Here is a 23,741-nt window from a genome sequence, read left to right as displayed (position 1 = left end):
CCATTTGTGCTATGCAATCTTTCAATGAGTTAGTTCCCCAGTGTAAGAAAAATGCTTACTTCTTGGTTTTATGCATAACAATGGTACAAACAGACTACCATTAAACAGAAATTGTGGCTCTTTTCTCCTGCAAAATTCTTGACTAATGCTACTCAACCTATGATTATGAAAGAGAATCCTGTTTTCATGACTTGAATACAAGTCTTTAGAAAAAGAGATGAGGGATTTAGCTATCCGTGTTCTAGCTCTAACACTTAAATAACCTCTGCCACGTTGGGCAGTAGAAAAAAGTAATTAATGTAAATCAGTAGTGTTACTAATTAGTAACATTAGTAAGCATTTATTATTTATTAATTATTAGTAGTAAGCATTTATTAGTAAGCATTTAGTAATGCTTACTAATTGCCAGGTACTATTGATAAAATAGCAATAATAACAATTATTATTTATTGACCATTTTTACTATGTATACAGCATGCTGCTAAGTATTTGTGTTTTGTTATAATCCTCCTCTATAATCCTGAAAGGGTTGGTATTATTATCTGCATGTTATAGTTGAGGAAACTGACTGTGAGGTTAAGAAGTTTGCTCATGGCCATGCACTCAGCAAGCAGTTCTATGTTCACCCATAGTGTGTAACTCCAGGGTTCTTGATCACTGCTAAGCACGTAACCTCTTGGGCCTCAGTTCATTGAAATAAATGAGAAAATTGATGAATGTTTTCCAACTCCAAAATTCATTGGATTTATACAATCCTTCTTTATATAAGAATGCTAGCAAGCTGTTTAGCCTTATACTGAGAAATTGGAACCTTACAATTTGGGTAATAAAACAAATGAAACTCCACCATGAAAATCACAATCAGACATAGTCCAAGAAGTTGCTTGCTGGATTTGAGAGATCTAAGGCAGCTGGTATCTTTTAGTTCAATTTTAAAGGGGTATTATTGCAACTATCCAGTCCCTTCTCATTGTTCTTAATAAAATCTCTCTCTATTTATGGTGCCTCTCAGTTTTGTTGAGAATTCCTTTAGAGCCAGAACCAAGTCTAAACTCTGGATTATGTCTGACATGCTTCACAGGCTAAGAGTCAAAATGTGATTCTTTAAAATTCTAGGCTCTTCAGAGGTTTCATTGGCAGCAATCATTGGGTTAGAGTTGACATTTTTAATCTTGTGGCCCTTCTTTGCATTTGACTTGGAAAATAATCTCTTATTTCATGGCCTCTACTACAACCATTCTTGTGAAGCACAGAGTACTTTACATTATTCCTCCAGCTTATTCCTTTTTCGTTTTGAGGTTCTAAGTAAAGCACAATCCTCATTTATTTATTCAGTTATTTATGAGTACTTACCATGCTCCTGTCTCAGGACTACATCCTAAGGCCAAGTGTGATCATTTGTTGAATTTCATGGTAAAATACAGGATTTGCCTTCCCTGACATAGCATAGCGTTTGTACACAGGCTATGGCCACTTTTACTGTAAGGCAGTGTATTGAATACCACCTTTGATCTTCAGGAAGATGTTCTGACAGAAGCATGATTGGCTAGAAAACTAGATTGTTAGTATTTCAAAGGTTTCAGAGACTAGAATTGGCATTTTCTTAGTTAGATTCCTAGACCTAAGAGTTGGCAGGTTTTAATGTATTTCCTTGATGCCTAGGAGAAGCAAGACCTTTCTGTCCATTGTTGACAATGCCGTTTCAGTACTGTATGGTGAGGGATTTGTTTCCACTGAGAGGGAAATGCATAAAATAATCCATGAAGCATTCCTTATTTCTTAACTGCTGTGGTATACCAGCGTAAAACATCTTCTAGTCCTTCTCTTTTTCAGGAGACAGTAGTGAGCTACTCCTCAACGAAGGGTAAAACAATATACTCTTTAAAATTATAATGACATGAGTTCATTTTAATATTCTAAGAAGGATTCATTGAGCTATGTCAATTCATGTAGGACTTGAAAGTGTTATGCTTAATTAGGAGATGAGTTTATTTTTAGAGAAATAGGAGATGGATATGACTCATTTCCATTTAAGCAAGGGTTGGGGGAATAATTATAGTGAAGTTGGGAAGAAACAAAGACTGAGATGTTAATTGTACTGTGAGTTGCTGCTCTGTGACCTTAGTGAAAGAATAAATGCACTTAGCTTAAGACACAGAAGCCAGTAGCCCATAATTCGGAACACTGCCTTCATTTGTCAGTGCTGGCTACTTAAAATAAGAAGGAATATTTACTACTACTGTAATGTTGGATTACTTAGTCAAGCAAATGAGGTTCTTATAGATTTAGTAGTGAGACAGAAAAACCATCTTCAGTTCTTCTAATCCTTCTTCTTTTCTACGTGTTGTAACCACAAAATATCCATGGGGAGTGAGGAATGTTCAGCTTTCCTAGATATGATGGATCTTAAACTTGAGTTCTTAGAGAATTGGACTTGAGAGCTTTTGTTACAGTGACAGGTCAGGGAAGACATCTACTCAAATGATTTGAGAAATACGTGGGCTACTCACGAGAATCAGAAAGAACACACTGAAGGAGTATAGATGAACTCATCAATCTGGTACATCCTTCAGTTTAGAGAAAAGTGCCATCTTGCTTGTAGTTAATGCTTGAGAAGCCTAACCTCGGGGTCACACAAGGACACACTTCATCATAGGGATAATTTTGGTTTTTTTTTTATGTCCAAACGATACCTTCACTCTCTTGGATAAGCTCAGGATGCACAAGGATTGTACACACCAACTCTGTTTCAAGTACTTTAGGTACTTTTCCTCACTTAGTAAACAGACACTTGTTGCATGGCTACTATGTGTCATCCGAAAAGACACCATCCTTACTCTCAAGTTACTCATCATGAAGGAGCAGAAACAGGCATAGATTCGGGAAGTGTCATGAACTTTGTTACATTGTTACAGTAATCCCACAGAGGGGCATCAAGGAGGTACATGCAATTGTCAAAGAGGGTAGGGGGGAGGGGAAAGCTTCCTGAAAGAGGAGATACGCTGAGTCTTCAAAAATACATTTCCAGAGTATTCAGAAAAAATAAATTAAAAGTCTATACGTTGTAGATTAAAGATGTTGCCTTGGTAACCCAGGTGTTGCCTTTAGTTTGGCAAAAGCGCTGTTGTTTGGAGCAGGTTTTCTTTACATGGCTAGTTCTTTTGGAAGCCAAATTCTTTTTTTTTTTTTTTTTTTTTTTTTTTTTTGCAATGGAGTTTTGCTCTTGTTGCCCAGGCAGGAGTGCAATGGCAACATCTCAGCTTACTGCAACCTCTGCCTCCCAGGGTAAACGATTCTTCTGCCTTAGCCTCCCAAGTAGCTGGGATTACAGGCATGCACCACCACACCTGGCTAATTTTGTACTTTTAGTGGAGATGGAGTTTCACTATGTTTGTCAGGCTGCTCTTGAACTCCTGACCTCAGGTAGTCTACTGGCCTTGGCCTCCCAAAGTGCTGGAATTATAGGCATGAGCCAACGGGGCCGGCCCTGGAAGCCAAACCTGTATTCCAAGCCAAAAGGACATGCTTTTTGTTTGTATTGATAGGAATCCTAAATTATTGACATTAGGATAAATGCTCATTGGAAATTTATTCAAATTTTGCATAGCTTTCAAAGAGGAAAGGCTGGGGCGAGGCGTGGTGGGGAGAAATCTACATTTTCTGCCACAGCTTTATTGTGATTTTGAATTCCCCATGTGCCATCTTCATATCCAGGATATGTTTTAACCATAATTCCTTGCCTATGAAGCTAACATTAAGACCAGAGGGCAAGTTGAAATTTAAAACACGATGCCTTTGTCAGTGGGAGTCTAATTTTGGCTTGTCTATTATGGAATGCAGTTAGTCAATATGTATTCAAATATGGAATGCACATTTTCTTTGTCCCCAAAATGCTCCTTTTCGGCATTTAGTGGGAACGTAAAATATTTTAGGAATTTTTATAATGACAAAGAATTGGGGACAAATTAATTATACAATAATAAGAGGCTCGTTAAAAGTATGATACATACATACAATAGAATACTTGGCAGTCGTCATCTTTAGGATAGAGAGCCACATTTATCAACAGAGAAAAATATCCATAGCATTATGTTAAATGTCAGTGAACAAAGCAGGTTACAAAAGAGCATGTGGAGAATAATCTCATGAAGGTAAAATTGTAATCACGTGTGTGTGTGACATCTATGTTCGTTTAGATACATTAAAAAATACTCATAAGAATATTGAACAAATTATTAGTGTAATTATCTCTACATGCTGAGGTTTCAGGTGATTCTAATATCCATCTGTGACTTCTTTGTATTTTAATTTTTGCGGTAACATTGTATTAGCTTGACAAAAACAATTAATTTCAAAAGAATTTTTTTTCAAAAGAAAAATATTTAAGGGTAATTTACTTGGTATTTACCTAAAGGCATAGTTTTTCTTTTAGGAATACATAACCCCAAATGAAAAAGGCTTAACTGATGTCAAAGTTATCTAGAAATACAGCCAAGCAGGGTCAGAGTTGATGTGAACTGGATCCAGCCTTGGTTCAAGCCTGGCCTCTTTGGGATTTCTTGATCTTCTGCTGCCTTGGCCTGAACCGTCCCTGTCCTCCGTAATTTTTCGTTTATTCTGTGTCTCTCTCAACCTGCCCTGCCCTGGCAAGCCCCGGGTGAAAAACAGTGACATCCTACAGGTCCCGGCCGGGTTGCCAGCTTGGGGAGGGTAGAAAGTTGGAGAAGTGGTCACTTGCTCTATGAAGAATAGAATTCTGGAGAATCAAACAGAACCACAGTTTTAAAGTGATTTTTTGGACATGAGACACCCAGGTAAGCCAAAGTGTTGACTTTTTTGTCTTCTCCATCACGTGCTTGTTTCTGTCCCTGCCATCCAGGGTGACGAGGGTGCTTAGAGAAGCATCTTCTCTCTCTCTCTTTTTTTTTTTTTTTTTTTTGGTTTTTTGGCAGAAGAGAATTCCCTCCCACGTGACAAGTGTTTGAACATCAGCAGCACCAACATTTTTCTTAGTATTGCACACATTTATTGCATAAGTACCAAGCAACCGTGGCATCTGAAGATTTACTCCCCAGCCAAGAAGCATCCATGAGACTTGTTTGGGTGCAAAAATGATTTGGACACTTGGTAACAGAGGGTCTAGAGAAGCACCTTCTCTAAGCACAGGAGGAGGCTGAAGACCAGGAGTTTGGTCTCAGCTTGGCCAATTAGCAGCATCGCCTGTCTTCCTCCTCATGTATAAAAAGAGGGGCTTACACGAAAAGAGATTGTACAAGTTTTCCAACTTACACTATTTTATTTAGCAGTTATCTATGTGCCAGTTACTTTCCAACACCAGACTAGGGTCCAGGGATCTGGAGTGAAGAAATGAACTAAATCTCCTCTCTGGGGAAGCTTAAATTCTAACAGAGTGGACTTTGGAGAAGATAATGCACAAACACCTAGGTGTCAGAGTCAGGAGAAAGGTACTGCTACTCATATGCGGTGATGGGAAAAGCCTTCTTAGATGAGGTGGCATTGAATAGCTATGTGAATAGAAGGAAACGGTTTTCCCTTAGAAACGGATCATGAAGCAAATGGATTATTTCAAGTGGTTCTTTATCTAGACCTGCAATCTATTCAGATTCTCTATTTTGAGGAATAAATATATTCACATCTGATCTACCTCTTACATTTTTAGTCTTGTGAGACCAATTCATTCATTTATTCATTCACTGATTTAAAAAACAATGAGTTTCCATTATGCGCCATGGTCTGTCTTAAGTGCTGAAGACAAAAAAATGAAAAGGCATGGTGCCTGCCTTCGAGTAGCTCAGAATTTAGCAGGAGAGACAAACAGAAACAGATGGTTATAAAACAATGTGATACGCACCGTGATAGAAATACACTCTGGGAACATGGACAAGGAGCCGCTAGCCCTGGCTGGGATGAAGGGTGGCTCAGGAAGGATTCCAGGCTGCAATAACCTCTGAGCTGAGCCTAAAACCCAGAGGAGGCAGGGTTCACTCATCTTGAGGGTGGGTGGGCATTCCTAGCAGAGGGGGGAACACGAGAAGGGCAGGGGCGTGAGACATGGCACCGCATGCCTAAGAAAACAATAGAGTTCCATGTTGCAGTGGAGGTTGCGGGGGCACGGCGAGATGGGGCTGTAGAGGTGGGAGGGAGCATGGGGGGCACAGCAAGCCACAGTCCAGAGCAGGGCAGCCTCATTCCGACCCACTTATCCTGCGGCTCATGTGGCGCAGGTCCTTTTCAAGAAAAATAAACTCAGCTCTGCAAGACCCTCTGTTACCAAGCGTCCAAATCATTTTTGCACCCAAACAGGTCTCATGGATGCTTCTTGGCTGGCGAGTAAATCTTCAGATGCCACGGTTGCTTTGTATTTATCCAATAAATGTGCGCAACGCTAAGAAAAATGTTGGTGCAGCTGATGTTCAAGCAGTTGTCATGTGGGAGGGAATTCTCTTTTGCCAAAAAGCCAAAAAAGAAAAGAAAAAACAAACACTACTAAAAAAAACCACCTAAACACTTCATTTACTTCTTCTGAGAAGGTTTACGTCTCTAGCAGCTGTTTTGTGTCACAATCTACAAGTGGAAAAAGGGCGGGTTCTTTTTTTCTTTCTCCAAAAAAATAATAAAGCAGCAATCCATTTCTGTCCCAGAGTTATTTCCTGAGACGAGAGCCCTTGAGAGCCCTGGCAACTCCCTCTTGTCAGTTTCCTCTCTGGGCAAAGGGCTTTTCCCCAAGGGAAGTGTCATTCATACAGTCATAGCTTCAAGAATACAGTCCAGCACAGAGTGCACCAGATGTTGGGCCAGAGCTTTCCTCCCTCACTCTGTCAATGAGAAGAGAAAACATATTTCCACTGAACCCTTTTCCAGGAGTGTTGCTATGAGGGGGAGTGTTGTCTGGCCGGCAGACAGAAACCCTTGGTGTCTTTGAGCTGGGCTTCAGGATGTGGCTGCCAATTCCAAAAGTCCTTTCTCTTACAAATATGTAAGTAAAACAGACATTTGAAAGGTGAAGGTCCTTTGCCGCTTGTGGGACTCTAGGGATGATTTATAGGGCCATGTGGTTACACCTTGCTCTATGCAATCCTTCACAATTTCCTATTCACTGCACCCAGCAGAACTGACTGCTTCCTATTTCTTTTTCCATATTGTTGGCCAACTACTCATCACGTTATGCTATGGTTATATGTGAGCCTGTCGGTTCCGCTGCCTGAAGATACGGACCCTGTCTTTCTCAGCTTCTTCCCCAGTCGGATAGAATCTAAGGGCCATGAGGTCAGGAATCTTTGTTTACTGGTGTGTTTCAAGTGCTCAAGGCCGTGCCTGGCACATAGTAGGTGCACAGTGATTATTTACCAAATGAATAAACAGGTCACTAACAAAGGACGCCTATTACATGATTGTTGGATGAATACAATCGTACTCCCTTATCTGTGGTTTTGCTTTCCGAGGTTTCAGTTACTCTCCCTTGACCAAGGTTTGAAAATAGGTGAGTACAGTACAGTAAGATATTTTGAGAGACAGAGAGAAACCACATTCAATAACTTTTATCACGGTGTATTGTTATAATTGTTCTATTCCTGTACTAGTTATTGTTAATCCCTTACTACATCTAATGTATAAGTTAAACTTTATCATAGGTGTGTATGCATAGGAAAACGCATAGTATGTATGGGGTTCTGTACTATCTGAGGTTTCAGGTCTCCACTGGAGGGTTTTGGAACAAATCCTATTTGGGTAAGGGGAGACTACTGTAATCTCCTGAGGTCCGTGAGGACTCAGGAGATCCTTGGGGCTTTTTTTCTGGAGGAAATCAGAGGGATGAATGTTTACGTGAAACAGCATTCCCACATCACTGGGGGGAATTCCAAAAAGTACTAATTTCTAAAAGGTATTAGTTGCCCTGCAGGACCCTGGAGGGATGATCAACATTTCCCTAGGGAATTTGATTGTGGTTAAGCCATTGTCAGTATGACACAATCAATGTTGTTAACTTTTATGTCTCATCCAAAGATCTCAAAGTAGATCAAAAACTTTGAAGTGGGATATAGGGTTTGATGATGATTCATCAGGACTTTAAAACTTGATTCTAAGAGTGAAAATGAGGAATGCTTTGGTGGAAAAGGAGCCATGGAGCTCAGTGAGATGATCCTCACAGTGTATGGTCAGGACAGGCCGACCTAAACCATGTGACATGCATCTTACTCTTAGTTTCATGCTCAGTGCCTAGTACAGAGTCAGACCCATCATAGGTACTCACTGTTCTTGGAAACAAACACTGAATAGTGACCCCTGATGCAGATGTTAACAATGTCCCCGGCCTAGGGTATTTTGACCTTTTCCTACTATTCAGCTTCACCACTGAGGAGCTCTTCCTGGCTTTGCTGTAGCAGAGATCAATTTCCTGAAAAACTAAAGGACAAAATCTTGATTAACATAGTCTAGCTATCCAGACCCTTAGTTAATTTTTAAAAATTAATGTTATTTTGACTGCATTTGGAAGAAAAGACATAAGAAAAAGGCAAAGTTTTAGTTAAAAACACAAGGCGTAGTTCTAGGATAAGATATGTCTTCAGGAGGTTTGTAGCTTACATCCCTTAACCATATGATATTAGTAGTTTTGTGGTTGTAGCTCTTAGGCAGTATAGTTTTATGTTGCCAAGCCTGTTTAACTATATCATTTAAACATTTAAATATATTTCATATGAAAGAAGGGATCAAGATGGTGAACCAAACTGCAAATTGAACATAAGACATTTCTTAGTACTCAATGTTTCTTGAAATGTATCAATTGCTTTAAATGTTAAGAATTAAGGAAAAGGCAGACAAATACGAACTGGAAAGCAGTGAAGTTAAAGCGTCACTTCCTAACAATAAGAATTTGGCCTCTGAGTGGTATGCCTAGGAATTTAATCTTCGAGATTATTCAAGAATGACTTTTTAAATGCATAGTATAACGTTTATGAAAGTGTGTAATGCACTTTCGAAAGTATTTAGGTCAATAGAGATGTTCGATATATAACGATGACCAGTAGCTAGCTGGAAAATCCCTTCAGCCAGAAAATTGCTCAAGCATTCTAGTCACTCAGACTTCCAATGTAGAAAATAGCTCTCAACAAGAGTTATTTTAATAGCTCTCCTCCTTTTTTCAAGATGAATAATGTTCAATCCCTTTTGCAGGGTTTCTCTGTTTATCTGTTTCTTGGGGTACTGGGTAACATACCTCTTCAGGAGAGCTTTTTCCATCCTTCCCTTCTCCAATCCTTTCTTTGTTTATTCCTTTATCAATTAATTTATGCCCCAACTATGTATTGTATGTCTACTTATGTGCCAGGCCTGGCTGTGGGTCGGGGAGACACACAAAAACTTGTTCCTGCCCAGAAACCCTACAAAAATGTGCCTCTTGTGCACTGGTTTGCTGCTTGTTGTCTGCAGTGTGCAGACATGATCCGTTATCCACGTTACCTTGCAACCAGGGGACTGGTTCTGTCTGAGGTCTGCTCTTACCGGTGCCAGGAGTTAGTCACTTTATCTTTCTGAATTTCCATTGTTTTCCCTGCCACGCAAAGAAGTGAACTGGTTGGTTCCTAAGGAGACTCTTAGTTCTAAGGTTCATGTCCTCCTTGGGGATTCTAGTCCACAAACCTGTGAGCATCCAGAGGCTCAGTGAACGCCTTCTCTCACACAGGTGCTGAGAGCAGGATGAGCTACTTTGTGGATTCTGCTGGGAGCAGCCCTGTCCCTTACTCAGCGGCTCGTCCTGCAGTGGTGGTGAGTGGTGGCCCCTTCCCCGCCCCTTTGCCCACGCAACCTTCTCCCCTCCTCCCCGTACTTCCTGTATCCTGACTGCCAGTAGACAGAGAAGCCAGAAACCTGAACTCCAGGGTTTGAATCAGCTTTGAATCTTACTCAATTGTAAGATTATCTATGATTTTATCAGCATGTAAAAGAAAACCAAATACTGATGAATTTGCTGAAGAAGTTTTAGTATGTTTGAGTTTGAGAGAAATGACTCAAATATGATGAACATTTAAAGCCAGTTGATTTTCACTGCACAGTTCATTTGATGAAGATGTTTTACATATTGATGTACCTTATTCCTATACATATTATAATTTAACTTATTTTTGACCTCAGACATAAAAAGTCAATAATGCAAGTTTTCTAATCACAGACTTTAAAAGTGAAAATGGAATATGACAATAAGTTTATGGGAAAATTTCATAACTCCTAGAATAAGAGGGGACAAAGAAATTTTAAAATAGGACTGGATAAAGTTTATTGTCCACAGGTGAGAAGACCCTTGCCCAAGCTATATGCTGATCAAGGGAAATGCTTTGACAAATTTCTCAAAAATGTATTGTGTGAGGGATCTTATAATGTTGTCACTGATCACTTCCAATGTTAAAAGTAACTAATATCAGCAACTGTGTCATTAATTTTTCTTTCTAAATTCTGTTATGTTTTTATCCAAAGATAGCCATCATAAATGTTGAAATTTTTTTATATACTTATAGCAAAATACAGACAGCTAAGTTTGTTTTATTTATTTTTTTTCTTTTTCTTTTTTCTTTTCTTTCTTTTTCTTTTTTTTTGAGACAGAGTCGTCCTCTATCACCCAGGCTGGAGTGCAGTGGCACAATCTTGGCTCACTACTACCTCCACCTTCTGGGTTCAAGCGATTCTCCTGCCTTAGCCTCCCGAGTAGCTGGGATTACAGACCTGCACCACCATGCCTGGCTAATTTTTGTATTTTTGGTAGAGAAGGGGTTTCACCATGTTGACCAGGCTGGTCTCGAACTCCTGACCTCAAGTGATCTTTCTTTGAGATGGAGTCTTGCTCTGTTGCCCAGGCTGGAGTGCAGTGGTGCAATCTCTGCTCACTGCAACCTGTGCCTCCCAGGTTCAAGCAATTCTCCTGCCTCAGCCTCCCGAGTGACTGGGATTACAGGTGCCTGTCACCACACCCAGCTACTTTTTTGTATTTTTAGTAGAGACAGAGTTTCACCATGTTGGCCAGGCTGGTCTCAAACTCCTGACCTCAGGTGATCCACCTACCTCGGCCTCCCAAAGTGCTGGGATTACAGGCGTGAGGCACTGAGCCCAGCCACAAAAAAGTTTATTATATTGTTATTATTATTATTAACTTTTCCAAGTACATTTATGGGTCTGAATTAACACCAATAAACACGAACTCATTTCTGACTTGTCTTTGACTCTGTCTTGCCAGAGATTCTGTATAGTTAACACTGGTTAAAGTTAACTGTGACACATAGTTAACTATGACCTCTCACTGTAATTGTATATTAAAAGACCTGAATTGTTTGAAGTTGTTTTTTTGGCATTAAAAAAAAAAAAAAAAAATCTCTCCGTAGCTATTTTATGTTCAAGGGAAAAGGCACATTTTAAGGATGATTGAGGCATCTCTTTTCAGTAGCTGTTTTTACCACATTTGTCTTCTTTTTAAAATGGCTTCTGTGTTCATGTAAGCACCATTTACTAAGACAAAAAATTAGAATCAGAAAAAGGTTTTAGACAATAGTATACGTCAGAAATATGTTTAAACTGCCCCCTCCCCAACACTCCACTACACGACAAGTCCAGGCAAGGAGTTACTCAAGTTTGCTTAGTAGCGATTGCCAAAGGACTTGGAGCTTAAGATCATATAGAGGGCTGAAGAAGTTGCCAGAGAAGGGCTCCTCCTCCTGTTTCTCACATAGAGGTCATCATTTAAGGTTAACACAAATGACATTAAAATTTCCTTAAAGATAATATTGTAGAGATTTGCTAAAATAAATAAGGATATTGTGATTTCAGAGCAAAATGTGCCATTGACTTGAAAAACAAGATTTAAAAGCCAGTCCATGTTAATTCTATTTACAGGTATTATAATCAAATTAAAACAGATTAATATCTTGGCTAAGAATGAAATGCCATGGCTGGGCTCAGTGGCTCACACCTGTAATCCTGGCACTTTGGGAGGCTGAGGCAGGCAGATCACTTGAGGCCAGGAGTTTGAGACCAGCCTGGCCAACATGATGAAATCCCGTTTCTACTAAAAATACAAAAAAAGAAAAGAAAAAAATTAGCTGGGCGTGGTGGCACATGCCTGTAATCCCAGCTACTCAGGAGGCTGAGGCATGAGAATCACTTGAACCCAGGAGGTGGAGGTTTCAGTGAGCCGAAATTGTGCCATTGCACACTCCAGCCTGGGTGACAGAGCGACACTCCGTCAAAGAAAGAAAGAAAGAGAGAAAGAGAGAAAGAGAGAAAGAGAGAAAGACCACACAAATATGTACTTAGATACTGAAATAAAAAGCCTATTATAAGTATAAAAGTTGCAGATATAATATAATGTTATCCTGGACAGGGTATCTCAAAATTGTAGGGGAATAAAAAAACCCCAAATCAAATAACTCTAAGTGCATAATTTCAACTAAAGACACCTCCCTGCAATTGAACACCCTGGATATTTTAAATAAATTCTGAATGGTTTCCATTGGTTTCCAACCAAATAATCCATTTACGCCCACCCATGACAGCCATATCTGAAAAACATTAACGTGTGAGATCCTTTTCACTACAAAGTTCGAAGTTGCTTGAGTGAAAGCAGAAGGTTGCCCAAAAGAGCTGCTGGATTATTGTTTCTTGCACCTGCAGTCCTAACTTCTCTCTGGGCCTCAGTTTCTCTGTCCCTGAAACGATTTAGGCCACCTTCCAGAGCAGGCAACGAAGCCCTTTAATTTTTTCACATACTCTTTCTCTAATAAAAATTAAGAAGTAAATAACACTTATTAGTATCAACTCAAGTTCAATAAACCAACTCAAACCATAACCTCTAACTTTAGACTGGGCTGTAATAAACAGAGTATCTGTAAATTGTCTACAAAATATAACCTTAGGACACTGGCGCTAGAGACATCAGCAAACAAACCTCACATTCAGTTGCAAACTAAGATACCCTGGAGGGGTGAGCACGGCTTCATTAACTTTCCTAGATAAGACAGTCAGAGCCCCAGGCAACCAGCGTCTTCTCAGTTCTTTTGGAGCCTCCCTGTCTAGAGCTCAACCCATAGTGCTTAATCCAATAATCCAAGTCCTCCTACCTGGTGCCCTAGTCTCTGATTTAGTTAGTCTGACACACCAAAAGAAAAAAAAAAAAAGAAAGAAAGAAAGAAAAAGAAAGAAAAGAAACTCTGTCCCATGTATGGTAAATTCAGAGTGAAAAGAAAACCATGAGAGTAGTGGGGTTTTCAGTAGGGGGTGATTTTACCCCACAAAGGGATATTTGACAATGCCTGGAGACTTGTCTCCTTGTTAAAATTTAGGGTGTGCTCCTGGCCTCAGAGAGTAGGAGCCAGGGATGTAAGTAAACATCCAGTAGTACACAAGACAGCCCCCTATGATAAACAATTATCCAGCCCCAAATTCTGATGGTGCTGAGGTTGAGAAACCTGGTCTAGAGTAGCCACAGGTCAAGCTTGAGAGCAGAATGGGACTGTGTGTACGGACTGCTCTAAGCAGGTCTTGGTTACTAGTAAATGATTGCCTTGGAAAGGGAAATCTAACAAAAGAAAGTGAGACTGCGTTCCTGCTCCGAGGGGCTCTTATTTAGCAGGCTGCATTAGTTGGCCAATAAACAATATCTTCTAATATAGGATGTCACTATTTTCTAGCGCCTAAAGATAACTAAGTCTGGCAGTCCTTGCTTGTAAATTAGAGGTCACATTCACGTTATCTGGTCATTTGCTGTGGAAGAATGCTTGGAAATCACGGGAGTCACAATGGTTAAAATCCATGCTGGCCTCAGGTAATCACGGTTTTGCACAGAATTCACATTCTCTGCCTCAGGGTCAGTTTCTCAAAAGCAGGACTAACGTTTTCCCGTGTGTAAGGTCAGCGCTTTGGGAGGCTGTAGTGAATGAGGTGATGTCACAGTGGGGAGGTGGAGAAACAACACTCTGGGAAGTCGTCTGGCCATTGTGTGGGAGGGATGACCTTTCCAGGTACTTCTATGGGCTGTGTCAGGGACCCTTTCATGCATGAGGAGGAAGCGCTCCTTCCTGTTATGCTGCCTCTGCAAGCCCAAGCCCTCTGCGAGCCTGGAAGCCCCTTGCAAGCCCAGTACTTTTGTCCTCTCATGCGTCATTCTCCCCTTCACAGCACTGTGCTGGCCCCGCTGAGAGTGGCGGTAATGAGCGGGCTGGGCTGCTCTAAGTTTTGGCTGAACATGGCCCAGCCTGGGCTGCCTCACCGGCAGGGAGGATGTGCGGAGGAGTTCTTGGGGGATTAGTGACCCATTTGGCCATGCGGGCTTTAGGAAACACCTTGGACTATACAGAGGAAAGGAACTGACCACTCACCTCCTCCCAGAGCCACTGACTTTGAACAACATGCTCAGGCAGGAGTGGCCCACTGTGCTTGGCCTCAGGGAAGGCACCTATGCCTGAGAGGCTAACTGCATATCCCCAAGTGCCAGAATATCCTATGATAAGACTCTGGGCTTAGGGGACATCCCTGGTAATTCGAGGGTGAAGTAACTATTAAAAACTCCCCACTCTTGGTTGGCCGCGGTGGTTCACGCCTATAATCCCAGCACTTTGGGAGGCCAAGATGGGTGGATTACCTGAGGTCAGGAGTTCTAAACCAGCCTGGCCAACATGATAAAACCCCGTCTCTACTAAAAATACAAAAAATTAGCTGGGTGTGGTATAAGGCGCCTGTAATTCCAGCTACTCAGGAGGCTGAGACAGGAGAATCACTTGCACCCAGGAGGCGGAGGTTGCAGTGAGCCGAGATCGCACCACTACACTCCAGCCTGAGCAACAGAGTGAGACTCTGTCTCAAAAAAAACAAAAACAAAAATGCAAAAATTAAAAACTTGCCACTCTGTCGCTCTCCCTAGATAAATGTGTTTCTCTTAAAACATGGTCCCTATGTTTTTTGAATGAAAACAGGGGTTCAGAAACTGTCCAACAAAAGGCTGTTTTTTGACTTGTGAATTTATGCCATGAAAGCCTTCAGAGTTGTATAAATGGGATCCCATTTATTAGACACTTAATTTCTTTCATTGTACAGAATAAAATAGTATGAAACCAAGGATATTGCAGACATATGAGCACTGAATGAAAAGCGCACTGGAAATAAGCCTGAGTTCATGCTGGATGTCACCTTGGGAGGTATCCCGGGGAGGCTGTCAGTCATTGCCAGCTCTGGGCATTGGCCTCCATCCTTCCTGTGCAGTTCCAGTGGGACTTGGGTACCTGGGGGTCAGCTGAATCTCTAGTTGGTGCCAGCATAGAGGGTAGTCCTGCTGAGGGTAGTCCTGCTGAGCCATGAGGCTTAGCTAAGTGCATTGCAGAAAAAGAGCTCCAAATTCACCACGGCCCTCAGAACAGCTCCCTGTCACAGAGACTTTTGGGCAATTCCTCTTTTGTACATTTTCTTTCTTCCTTCTATAATTGATTGATCGACTGGTTGACTGTTACACAGAACTCTATTTCTGCCGTCAGGCCCTCTGGTGAGGCAGAAGCCGACCCACCGTACAAGGTCTCCTTGACACCAGACATGACATAGAGCCTTTCCTCCTGGTCCAGGCAGCTGTGGAATGGATCCCAGCCAAATTCTAGTGGAAAGCACTTGGACTTTAGAATCAGAAAGGCCTGGATTAAATTCTCTCTGGTGGTCTTTAGCTATTTGATCTTGGGCAAATTACTTACTCCCTCTGAGCCTCAGTGTCTTCATCTGTAAAACAGGCATAGTATAAGGTACGTGGAAGGTCACTGTGACGGTTCAGTGAGAACATGCGTGTCAAGCGCTTCCACAAAGATGACCTCCATCAATTCCCTTTTCCTTTTAGTCACTATCTCATCTCTTTCTGTTCTGGACTTTTTTATTGTGTTAGATGGATACTGGGGCTGGGAAGGGGCGAGGATTTCCACTTGTCCATACAAGGGTGTTGCCAGAAGAAGATGGGGCTACTGGGGTGAAGATGGAGACATCCTCATTGGGAAACCTCCTTGTTTCATCACTGCCCTGCATGAGAAACAGCTCCCTTGCCACCAGATCAAAGTTCTCTTGTCATGGCTGGTGGTTTACAACCCCATTGTGTAAACAGACCTGGTTTTCTTATCTTGAGTAATTGCAGTTTAATTGGGCCTCCTTGGGATGCAGTTCCCGTCTTACCCAGGGCTCTGGCTGTTGGCACACTCACTTCCAGCCCGTAGGCCTCCAGACTCCAGCCACTGGATGTGTTCACAGAAGGGTCACTGTGCTGTCCCTGCACTTCTTGTGCAGTGAGTGTGCTTGCTGCCATGAAGCCTAGTGCAGGTACCCTTTCCTTCTCTCTGGGAATCCTGGAGAGCAATGGGCAAATTATTTGGGACTAGAGAAGTGGGAATCCACAAAAAGAAATTTAAAAACTAAGTGGGAATGAGACTGCTGACACATAATGTTTAGGAAAATTATTTATGCTCGTAACTCTTAGTGGTTGTCATAGAAATTGAAGGAAAAAAGAAAATAACCTATATTTTTCCAGCATCTTGGAATGTGGGGCTTCTCTAAGCTAAACTAGGTTCAATCATCACAAACTAGAGAATTTCAGAGTCAGACCGCAATGTAAAGACCATCTTGCAATATCAGGAAATTAAGATCCTAAGAGGTTAAATGAATTACTGGAGTTTCCTCTGGTATTTTGTTATAGCACTCCTGTCTTGGTCCATTCGTGCTGCTATAACAAAATACCTGAGATTGGGTAATTCAAAAAGAATAGAAATGTATTGCTCACAGTTCTGGATGCTGGAACGTTCAAGACGAAGGCATTGGCAGGCTCTGTGTCTGCTGAGAGTCCTGTCTCAGCTTCCAAGATGGAACCTTCTTGCTGCATCCTCTGGAGGGGATGAACGCTGTGTCCTCAGTGGTGGAAGGGTGCGAAGCAGCCAAACCCACTCCTTCAAGTCCTTTTAAAGGGCCCTAGTCCATCCTTGAGTGCTTTGCCCCGACAACTTACTCACCTCAGAATGCCTCCGCCTGTTACTATTACCACACTGGTGTTTTACACTTCAACATACAAATTTGGGGGACACATCCATAGCAACTCTTTACAAACACGTTTAAATAATTAATTAATTAATTAGATATTTGGTGATATGTAAGAACTTATAACGTGTTTTCATTCATGTATTTATATGCCTTGTTTATGAAAACTTAGTTTTTCCTGATTCCAGGAAAACAAAAACAAACAAAAAAACCCAAACTCCATTGTGCAGATTGCTGAGCAAATTGAAATTACTGGATAGTCTTCTGGCCATGGCAAATTCTACCAACCGTGTCCGTAACAAGGTTTTGAGTCAGCCTCAGCCTCCATCTCCATACCACAAGATGCCTGAAGCTGTCACCCATGGTACCACTGGGCGTCTGAAGGCTTCATGCTAAGCGAGGGGCAACCTGAAACCTGCAGATCTAGAAGCTGCCAAATGCCTCTCACCTAAAACCTCTCAGCAAGAGAGTGTCAACTGCAGGCCCCCAGGACTGTGGCCTCAAGTCCCACCCCCTCCCTGTCCTTCAGCCTGTTTCAGTGAGTGTTGGCTGTGAGTGGATGCTGTCCTGGTCTCAGGCTGGTATGAGATGTAGTGCTGGTGTTGGCTGCACCACCTCTGACTTTGTGTGCTTCCCCAGGGGGTCCCTAGGGAAGCCAGCACAGCTTTGCATTAAGAGCATAATTAGACATCCCCTTCTCTACAACCCTCTGGGCTTCAGACTTTTTTCTGCAGAAACCTGCAGTGTGTCAGGCCTGCACTTTCACCAAGGCCCAAGCCCATTACTCTTATTGTTTGAAAAAGAATTTCCTGGCCTTGAGTCTAAAATTAAACTGCCTTTGAGAGTTCCCTATTTTGTCTGTTCCTGCTTCTCCTGGTGGCTGCAGCCCCTCACCACCCTCAGGCTTGACCGGCAAACTCCGGAGAGCTGGGGAGTGGTTCTGTTTGCCTCCTTCCCTTTTGCCTCTCAAGAGAGCAGAACAAACGTGCCCTCCGAACCGATGTGCCCAGAAACCACACCCTTGCCCGTGTCCTTCTGAGGCCAAATACGCTCTGACCAAAACTGTTCCTCACCATTGCCAAACAGCCCATCCGTAGAGGGGCTGGCAGGGTACGGAGGTGCTAAAGTGTCTTTTGAGGATGAGGAAGTCCAGACTTTATCAGAAGTGTGTGGAGTCGCATAAGGGTGACTACATGCAACTAGGAGGAAGGGTTCAAGCAGAGAAATGGCCTAGGTATTGCACACACTTTACCTGAGCACCTGGCAGGTAAGAGCCCCTACAACTGTTCAGTAGCAAGATTCTTCCTGGGCTTCACTGTTCTCTACTGAAACGTGGGCAGATGGTGACAAAACTGTTGGAGCGGGGCTTCGGGAGAGAATGAAGACAAACAACGTAAGGCCTTTCCTGCATTTCAAGGGCCCATTGTATGTCATAGACCCACATGATGACTCTGATAAGTTTAGGCTCTCCAGGCTTGCCCACCGTGGTGTGGCTGTTTATCCAATGAAGGTTGTCTGTCATAAGGTCAGGAGAAAGAATGTGGATGGATCAGCAAAAGTGACACAGAGTTGTCGAGGAACTTGGAGATCATGGAGGCCGACCTCCTTAGGAAGCAAAGGTTCAGAGAGGTTAAGGAACAGCCCGGAGGTTACACAGCTCCTTAAATATAGAGCAGGACTTGAACCCCTAGGATGCTTGATTTCTAGTCTTGTGTCTTTCTGTTAAAGTGCATGAGCATCTCTGACATTCCTAGAAAAATAATACAAAGTTATCTCCATGGTGCAAATCACAGTGCCCATCCACCCAGTGTTGACTCAGCCTTGCTTCTGAGTTTAAAGCATTTTTAGAAAGCACTAGCATCTAGAAATATCTATTGTGTCTTACGTGTTTATGGCCCTGTACTAAGGCTAAGCCCTAGGATTCTGAAGTCAAGCAAGGAAAAGACAGATTTGCTCCTATGGAGTTTAGGCTCCAAGTAACACATACCGAAGGTGAGCAATGAGGGAGTTACTCACCGCATGTGGACATTGAAGATGTTCTGCTACGGACAGAAGCTGACCGAAAGACTAGATCACCCACTCCACAGACACAGACTCCTCGTGTTCATGATTTGCTGTTGTAAAAATATTCTCCTTTTTTTTTTTTTCAATTTTGGGGGACTTTGGGGGGCGGAGAGGGGGAAAGCTATGAGCAAAAGGAATGGCTTTAAGATGTGACTGGTTGGAGGGGACAGGTGAATAGGCAATTCCAGGGAGATGACCATGGGCAGTGGAGGAGGGAATGGGCTAGCAAGGTCCAAGTTCCTGACTTTGAAGCATTGGGAAGTGGTGCTAGGGAACAGTCACAAACCAATGAGCGCTTCCTTGCAGGAATGGTGGTGGTGGTTGACCCAGGTGGTAGCTGTGGGGCTGGCTCACCTCAGAGCAGAGCAGGACCAAGGTGTGTCCACTGACCAACTAGTTGCCAGACTTCTGGGGCTTCATTTCATTCCCAGGATTAGATGGGTGGAGCATTGAGGCTGTGGGCTCGTGTCCTCTGGTAGCCTCTTTCCAAGAGGACAGGGAGAGCCATGCTGTTTCCTCCACGGCTCAGCACAAGGTGTGACGAGCAGAGAAGAGGTGTGTGTTTTCCTAAGATGCCCATGGGAACCCCTTGCTCCATGGCTGCCTGGGGACCACCCTTTTCTTTTCTTTTCTCTTTTTTGAGATGGAGTCTCGCACTGTCACCCAGGCTGGAGTGCAATGGCACGATCTCGGCTCACTGCAACCTCTGCCTTCTGGGTTCAAATGATTCTCCTGCTTCAGCCTCCCCAGTAGCTGGGATTATAGGCATCCACCACCACACCCGGCTAATTTTGTACTTGTAGTAGAGACGGGGTTTCACCTTGTCGGCCAGGCTGGTCTTGAACTCCCGACCTTGTGATCCGCCCGTGTTGGCCTCCCAAAGTGCTGGGATTATAGGTGTGAGCCACCGTGTCCGGCCGAGACCACCCTTTTCTTAGTGGCCTCTTGTTCACCACCCCCGGTGCTTAAAGCTCTGCTCTTGGCTTCCATGATCCTGTACTCTTGCTTGTTTTTCCTCCTACGTCTTCAACCAGTACTTCCTTGTGCTTTTTCCCCCCTTGTTTCTCCTCTTAACTGTGAGCAGCTTTACAGATCCACTTTCGATTCTTGCCCTTGTTGTCCTGACTGCCATTTTCCTTGAGCTGTGCTCTAACTCCATCCTTTTTGCTGCTAGATCTAGCTTGACTCTTTCCTGTCTTCTCCCATCGTGCATTCTCCTTAGGGACCCTCCACCAAGTTGCCATCACTCCATCTGAACTCAACCAAAGGCGACATTGTCTTCCACTCTTCTTATTTATGTCCCCTAGATTCACCATTTTCACTACATAAACATAAGCAATCTAAGTAGCATCTTGGATTTTCCTCTCTTTATCTCCTATGACCAGTCAGTCATAAAATCATGTCGATTTTTCCTTTAAAACACATCCAATATTTCTTATTTCCTCTTCACCTCAACACCCGTGGCCCACCTCTTTCTTCAGGACTGGACCACAGTGAGGTGAGTGAGGCACCCACATGGGGTGCCCCCAAACTCAGTAGTCAAGTTGAGCAATATCTTAATGTAATATCTTTTAAAAATCAGAATTAATGCAAACATTATTATGAAAAAAATCAAAATTTTAAATAAAGTCAGGAAGAGTGTTACTGATTTTTCCCAATGTGGCTCAGCAAGGCTCTGCTCCTGACCTGTGTCAGCCTCCTCGCCTTCTTGCCCTGCCCCATCTGTCCTACTCAGCACCATCAAATAGGTCTTTCTTGAAGGCATTGCTTCACCATGTCCCAGGCCTCCAGCACGGCCTCTAGTGGCTCTCTCCTGACGCCAGATTCCTGTTTGGCCTGCATGGTTCTCTACACTGTGGTCTTACCCTGCCCTCCGGCTTGAAGTTTTACTCCTTACCCTCGACTGATACCATCCTCAATGCCCAAGGGCATACTTTTCCCTTATGCTTGTCACCTCCAAACAATACCGTCTTTATCTCTCTATAACACCTCCCTGAATCTTTCTTATTCCTCCTTACATAGCTGTCGATGTTCTTTTTTACCTGTCGATGTTCCTCTTCTTTTGCTCACATGGCCCTTCATTGAATGTTTTAGGGCAAATCTTACTCAATCTTACAGTTATTACCTTATACTGCTTCCTCCAGGAAGGCTTCCCTGCTGCTATTCCCCTCCCCCTACACATTGGTACTTAATTCTGTCACATCCCTCACTGTAATTTCCTGTTTACTTGTCTGTATGCTCCTAAGGCTATGGTTTATTTGTTGCTTATATTGTATTCTTAGCATCTAACATAATACTTGTCATAGACTAGGTGCACCGAATATATTAGTCCATTAGTGAGCATTGCCATAATTCATTGAGTACCTATTATGGAACAGTAACTACCATTCTTGAGCAATTTGTACTTAAGCCATGCAAGCTGCATGTTGTGCATGTAGCAGAAAAGACAATCTGAAATCAAATAGACTTGGGTTAGAATTCCGTCTCTATTATTCTTTTAGCTGCATGGCCTTGGGAAATTTACTTGGCCTCTTAAAACCTCAGTTTGCTCTTCTGTAAAATGAAGATGAAAATGCTAATCTTGCAAGATTGTTGTGAGGATTAAAAGTGACCAGCACGGCCGGGCGGGGTGGCTCACGCCTGTAATCCCAGAACTTTGGGAGGCCGAGGCAGGCTGATTACCTGAGGTCAGGAATTGAAGACCAGCCTTGCCAACAGGATAAAACCCCGACTCTACTAAAAATACAAAAATTAGCTGGGCATGGTGGCACATGCCTGTAATCCCAGGTTCTTGGGAGGCTGAGGCAGGAGAATCACTTGATCCCGGGAGGCGGATCAAGGTTGCAGTGAGCCAAGATCGCACCACCGCACTCCAACCTGGGCAACAGAGTGACACTCTGTCTCAAAAGAAAAAAAAAAGGAGACCATCTCTGGTGCAGAGTGCCAGGGGGCACTGAACAGGTGTGTGATGTTTGTTAGGTCCTTTGGGCAATCACCTGTGGGATGGGTGAGTGAGAACCTGTCAGATGGTTTTCTCAAACCTGTGGCAGAGATGGGGAGTGTTGCTTGCATCTTGTTGACTCATCAACAGTTGCAGCCAAGAAAGGAAGATGCCAATGAAGAGGCCCGGTAAGCAGGGACCTGTTTGGTGTGGTGGCTTTTTCAAGCAATGAGGTGGGGGCTGGGCTGCCCAGATTTCTGACCTGTTAATAACCTGCTTTTTTCTCCTTAACTGAGGCAGTTTCATAATGAATTGGAACTGGTAATGTGGTTCTCTTGAGTAAAAATATCATTTTCATACTCTATGAAATAGTTATTAAGTCGGTTCATGAAATGTCTAACAAACAGGCAGGTGTCTAGATAACAAGACCATGAAAGGCTTCTCAGGAGCATCCCCTAGTAAAGATTCTCGTGGTTAATGGTAGGTTTTGTACATTATTGCCTTCTCATTCTTAAAAATAGGATCTGGTGGCTCCACAGAGGACAGTTACAGAGGAACTATGCCTTAAAAATATACAGAGGGTTTCATTTATAAAATAAAAAACGTGTTGACCAAGAGCCCAGCTGTGGGCAAGAGAGACTCGAGGAAAAAAACCAACCATGTCAAATCAAGCTGATTCTGTGCATGGTTGTTACTCAAAGGCTGTGAGTTGACCTACAATATGGCTACCCTGTTATCACCCAGGTGTGGACCCACATTATTTTGTACCCTACAAATTTACTGATTATCTACCTTCTCTCTGTCCTCTGCACATTGTTCCCAGATCACTTTTCTTCAGCCCCTCTTTGCCAATTACACCTTGCCTTCAAGTGGCTTTTCTTTAGCAGAGAAAACCCAAACTTTTAAATCTGAATTCAAGTTCTTAGGTTCCCACCACCCTAGCAGGGCCTGTAACAAACTACCTGTCTACCTACTTACAAGAACCAACTCATACTACCTACTACCACTTTACAAGGATCTTTTGTTTTTGGCAAACCATGCATGCTGTCCCAAAAGAAGACAGATGTGGGTAACTTAGAGTTCTTCATAGCATTTAGAATCAAAATTTTCTTACTCAAGACCCTATTCCTACAACTCTGATACTTGACATTAAATTTTGAAAAAGGCTCTAAAGGAATATGAAAAAGATGAGGATATAAATTGAGAGCACAAGGCTTGGTTTATAAGACTAAGAAGTGTGTTTTGAATTGATTCAGTTTCAAAGTTTTGTTGAAGACCTGCTTATTGTTGGGAATCCAAAAGAAGTATTTAATGTAGCTGCTTCAGGAGCGTATAGCATTAAATAAAATTCCAGCAAAATGGTTTGAATCCAAAATTAAGGAAACATTTTATTTTCTTTTTCTTTTCTTTCTTTCTTTTTCTTTCTTTTTTTTTTTTTTTTTTTGAGATGGGGTCTTGCTCTGTCACCCAGGCTGGAGTGCAGTGGCATGGTCTCGATCTCAGCTCAGTGCAACCTCCACCTCCCAGGTTCAAGCGATTCTCCTGCCTCAGCCTCCCTAGTAGCTGGGATTACAGGTGCCTGCCACCACGCCCAGCTAATTTTTGTATTTTTAGTAGAGACGGGGTTTCACCATGTTGTCCAGGCTGGTGTCGAACTCCTGACCTCAGGTGATTCACCCTCCTCGGC

General features: G+C 42.6%; 1 protein-coding gene across 2 annotated transcripts in view; it reads left to right on the top strand.

Annotated features, from left to right (window-relative positions):
• The window catches only part of ETS1 (ETS proto-oncogene 1, transcription factor), a 127,936-nt gene that overhangs the window by 4,642 nt on the left and 99,553 nt on the right, over positions 1–23,741 (top strand). For both annotated transcript variants that reach the window (XM_050759281.1, XM_050759282.1), the window contains exon 2: positions 9,701–9,783. In XM_050759281.1, the coding sequence (XP_050615238.1) occupies positions 9,715–9,783 (69 nt within the window). In that variant the 5' untranslated portion in view covers positions 9,701–9,714. The remainder of the gene's footprint in view (positions 1–9,700; positions 9,784–23,741) is intronic.

Source organism: Macaca thibetana, chromosome 14 (genome assembly GCF_024542745.1).
Source record: "Macaca thibetana thibetana isolate TM-01 chromosome 14, ASM2454274v1, whole genome shotgun sequence".
Lineage (NCBI taxonomy): Eukaryota > Metazoa > Chordata > Mammalia > Primates > Cercopithecidae > Macaca > Macaca thibetana.
The sequence above is the reverse complement of the archived record's forward strand: the minus strand, read 5'-3'. Positions and strand labels throughout refer to the sequence as shown.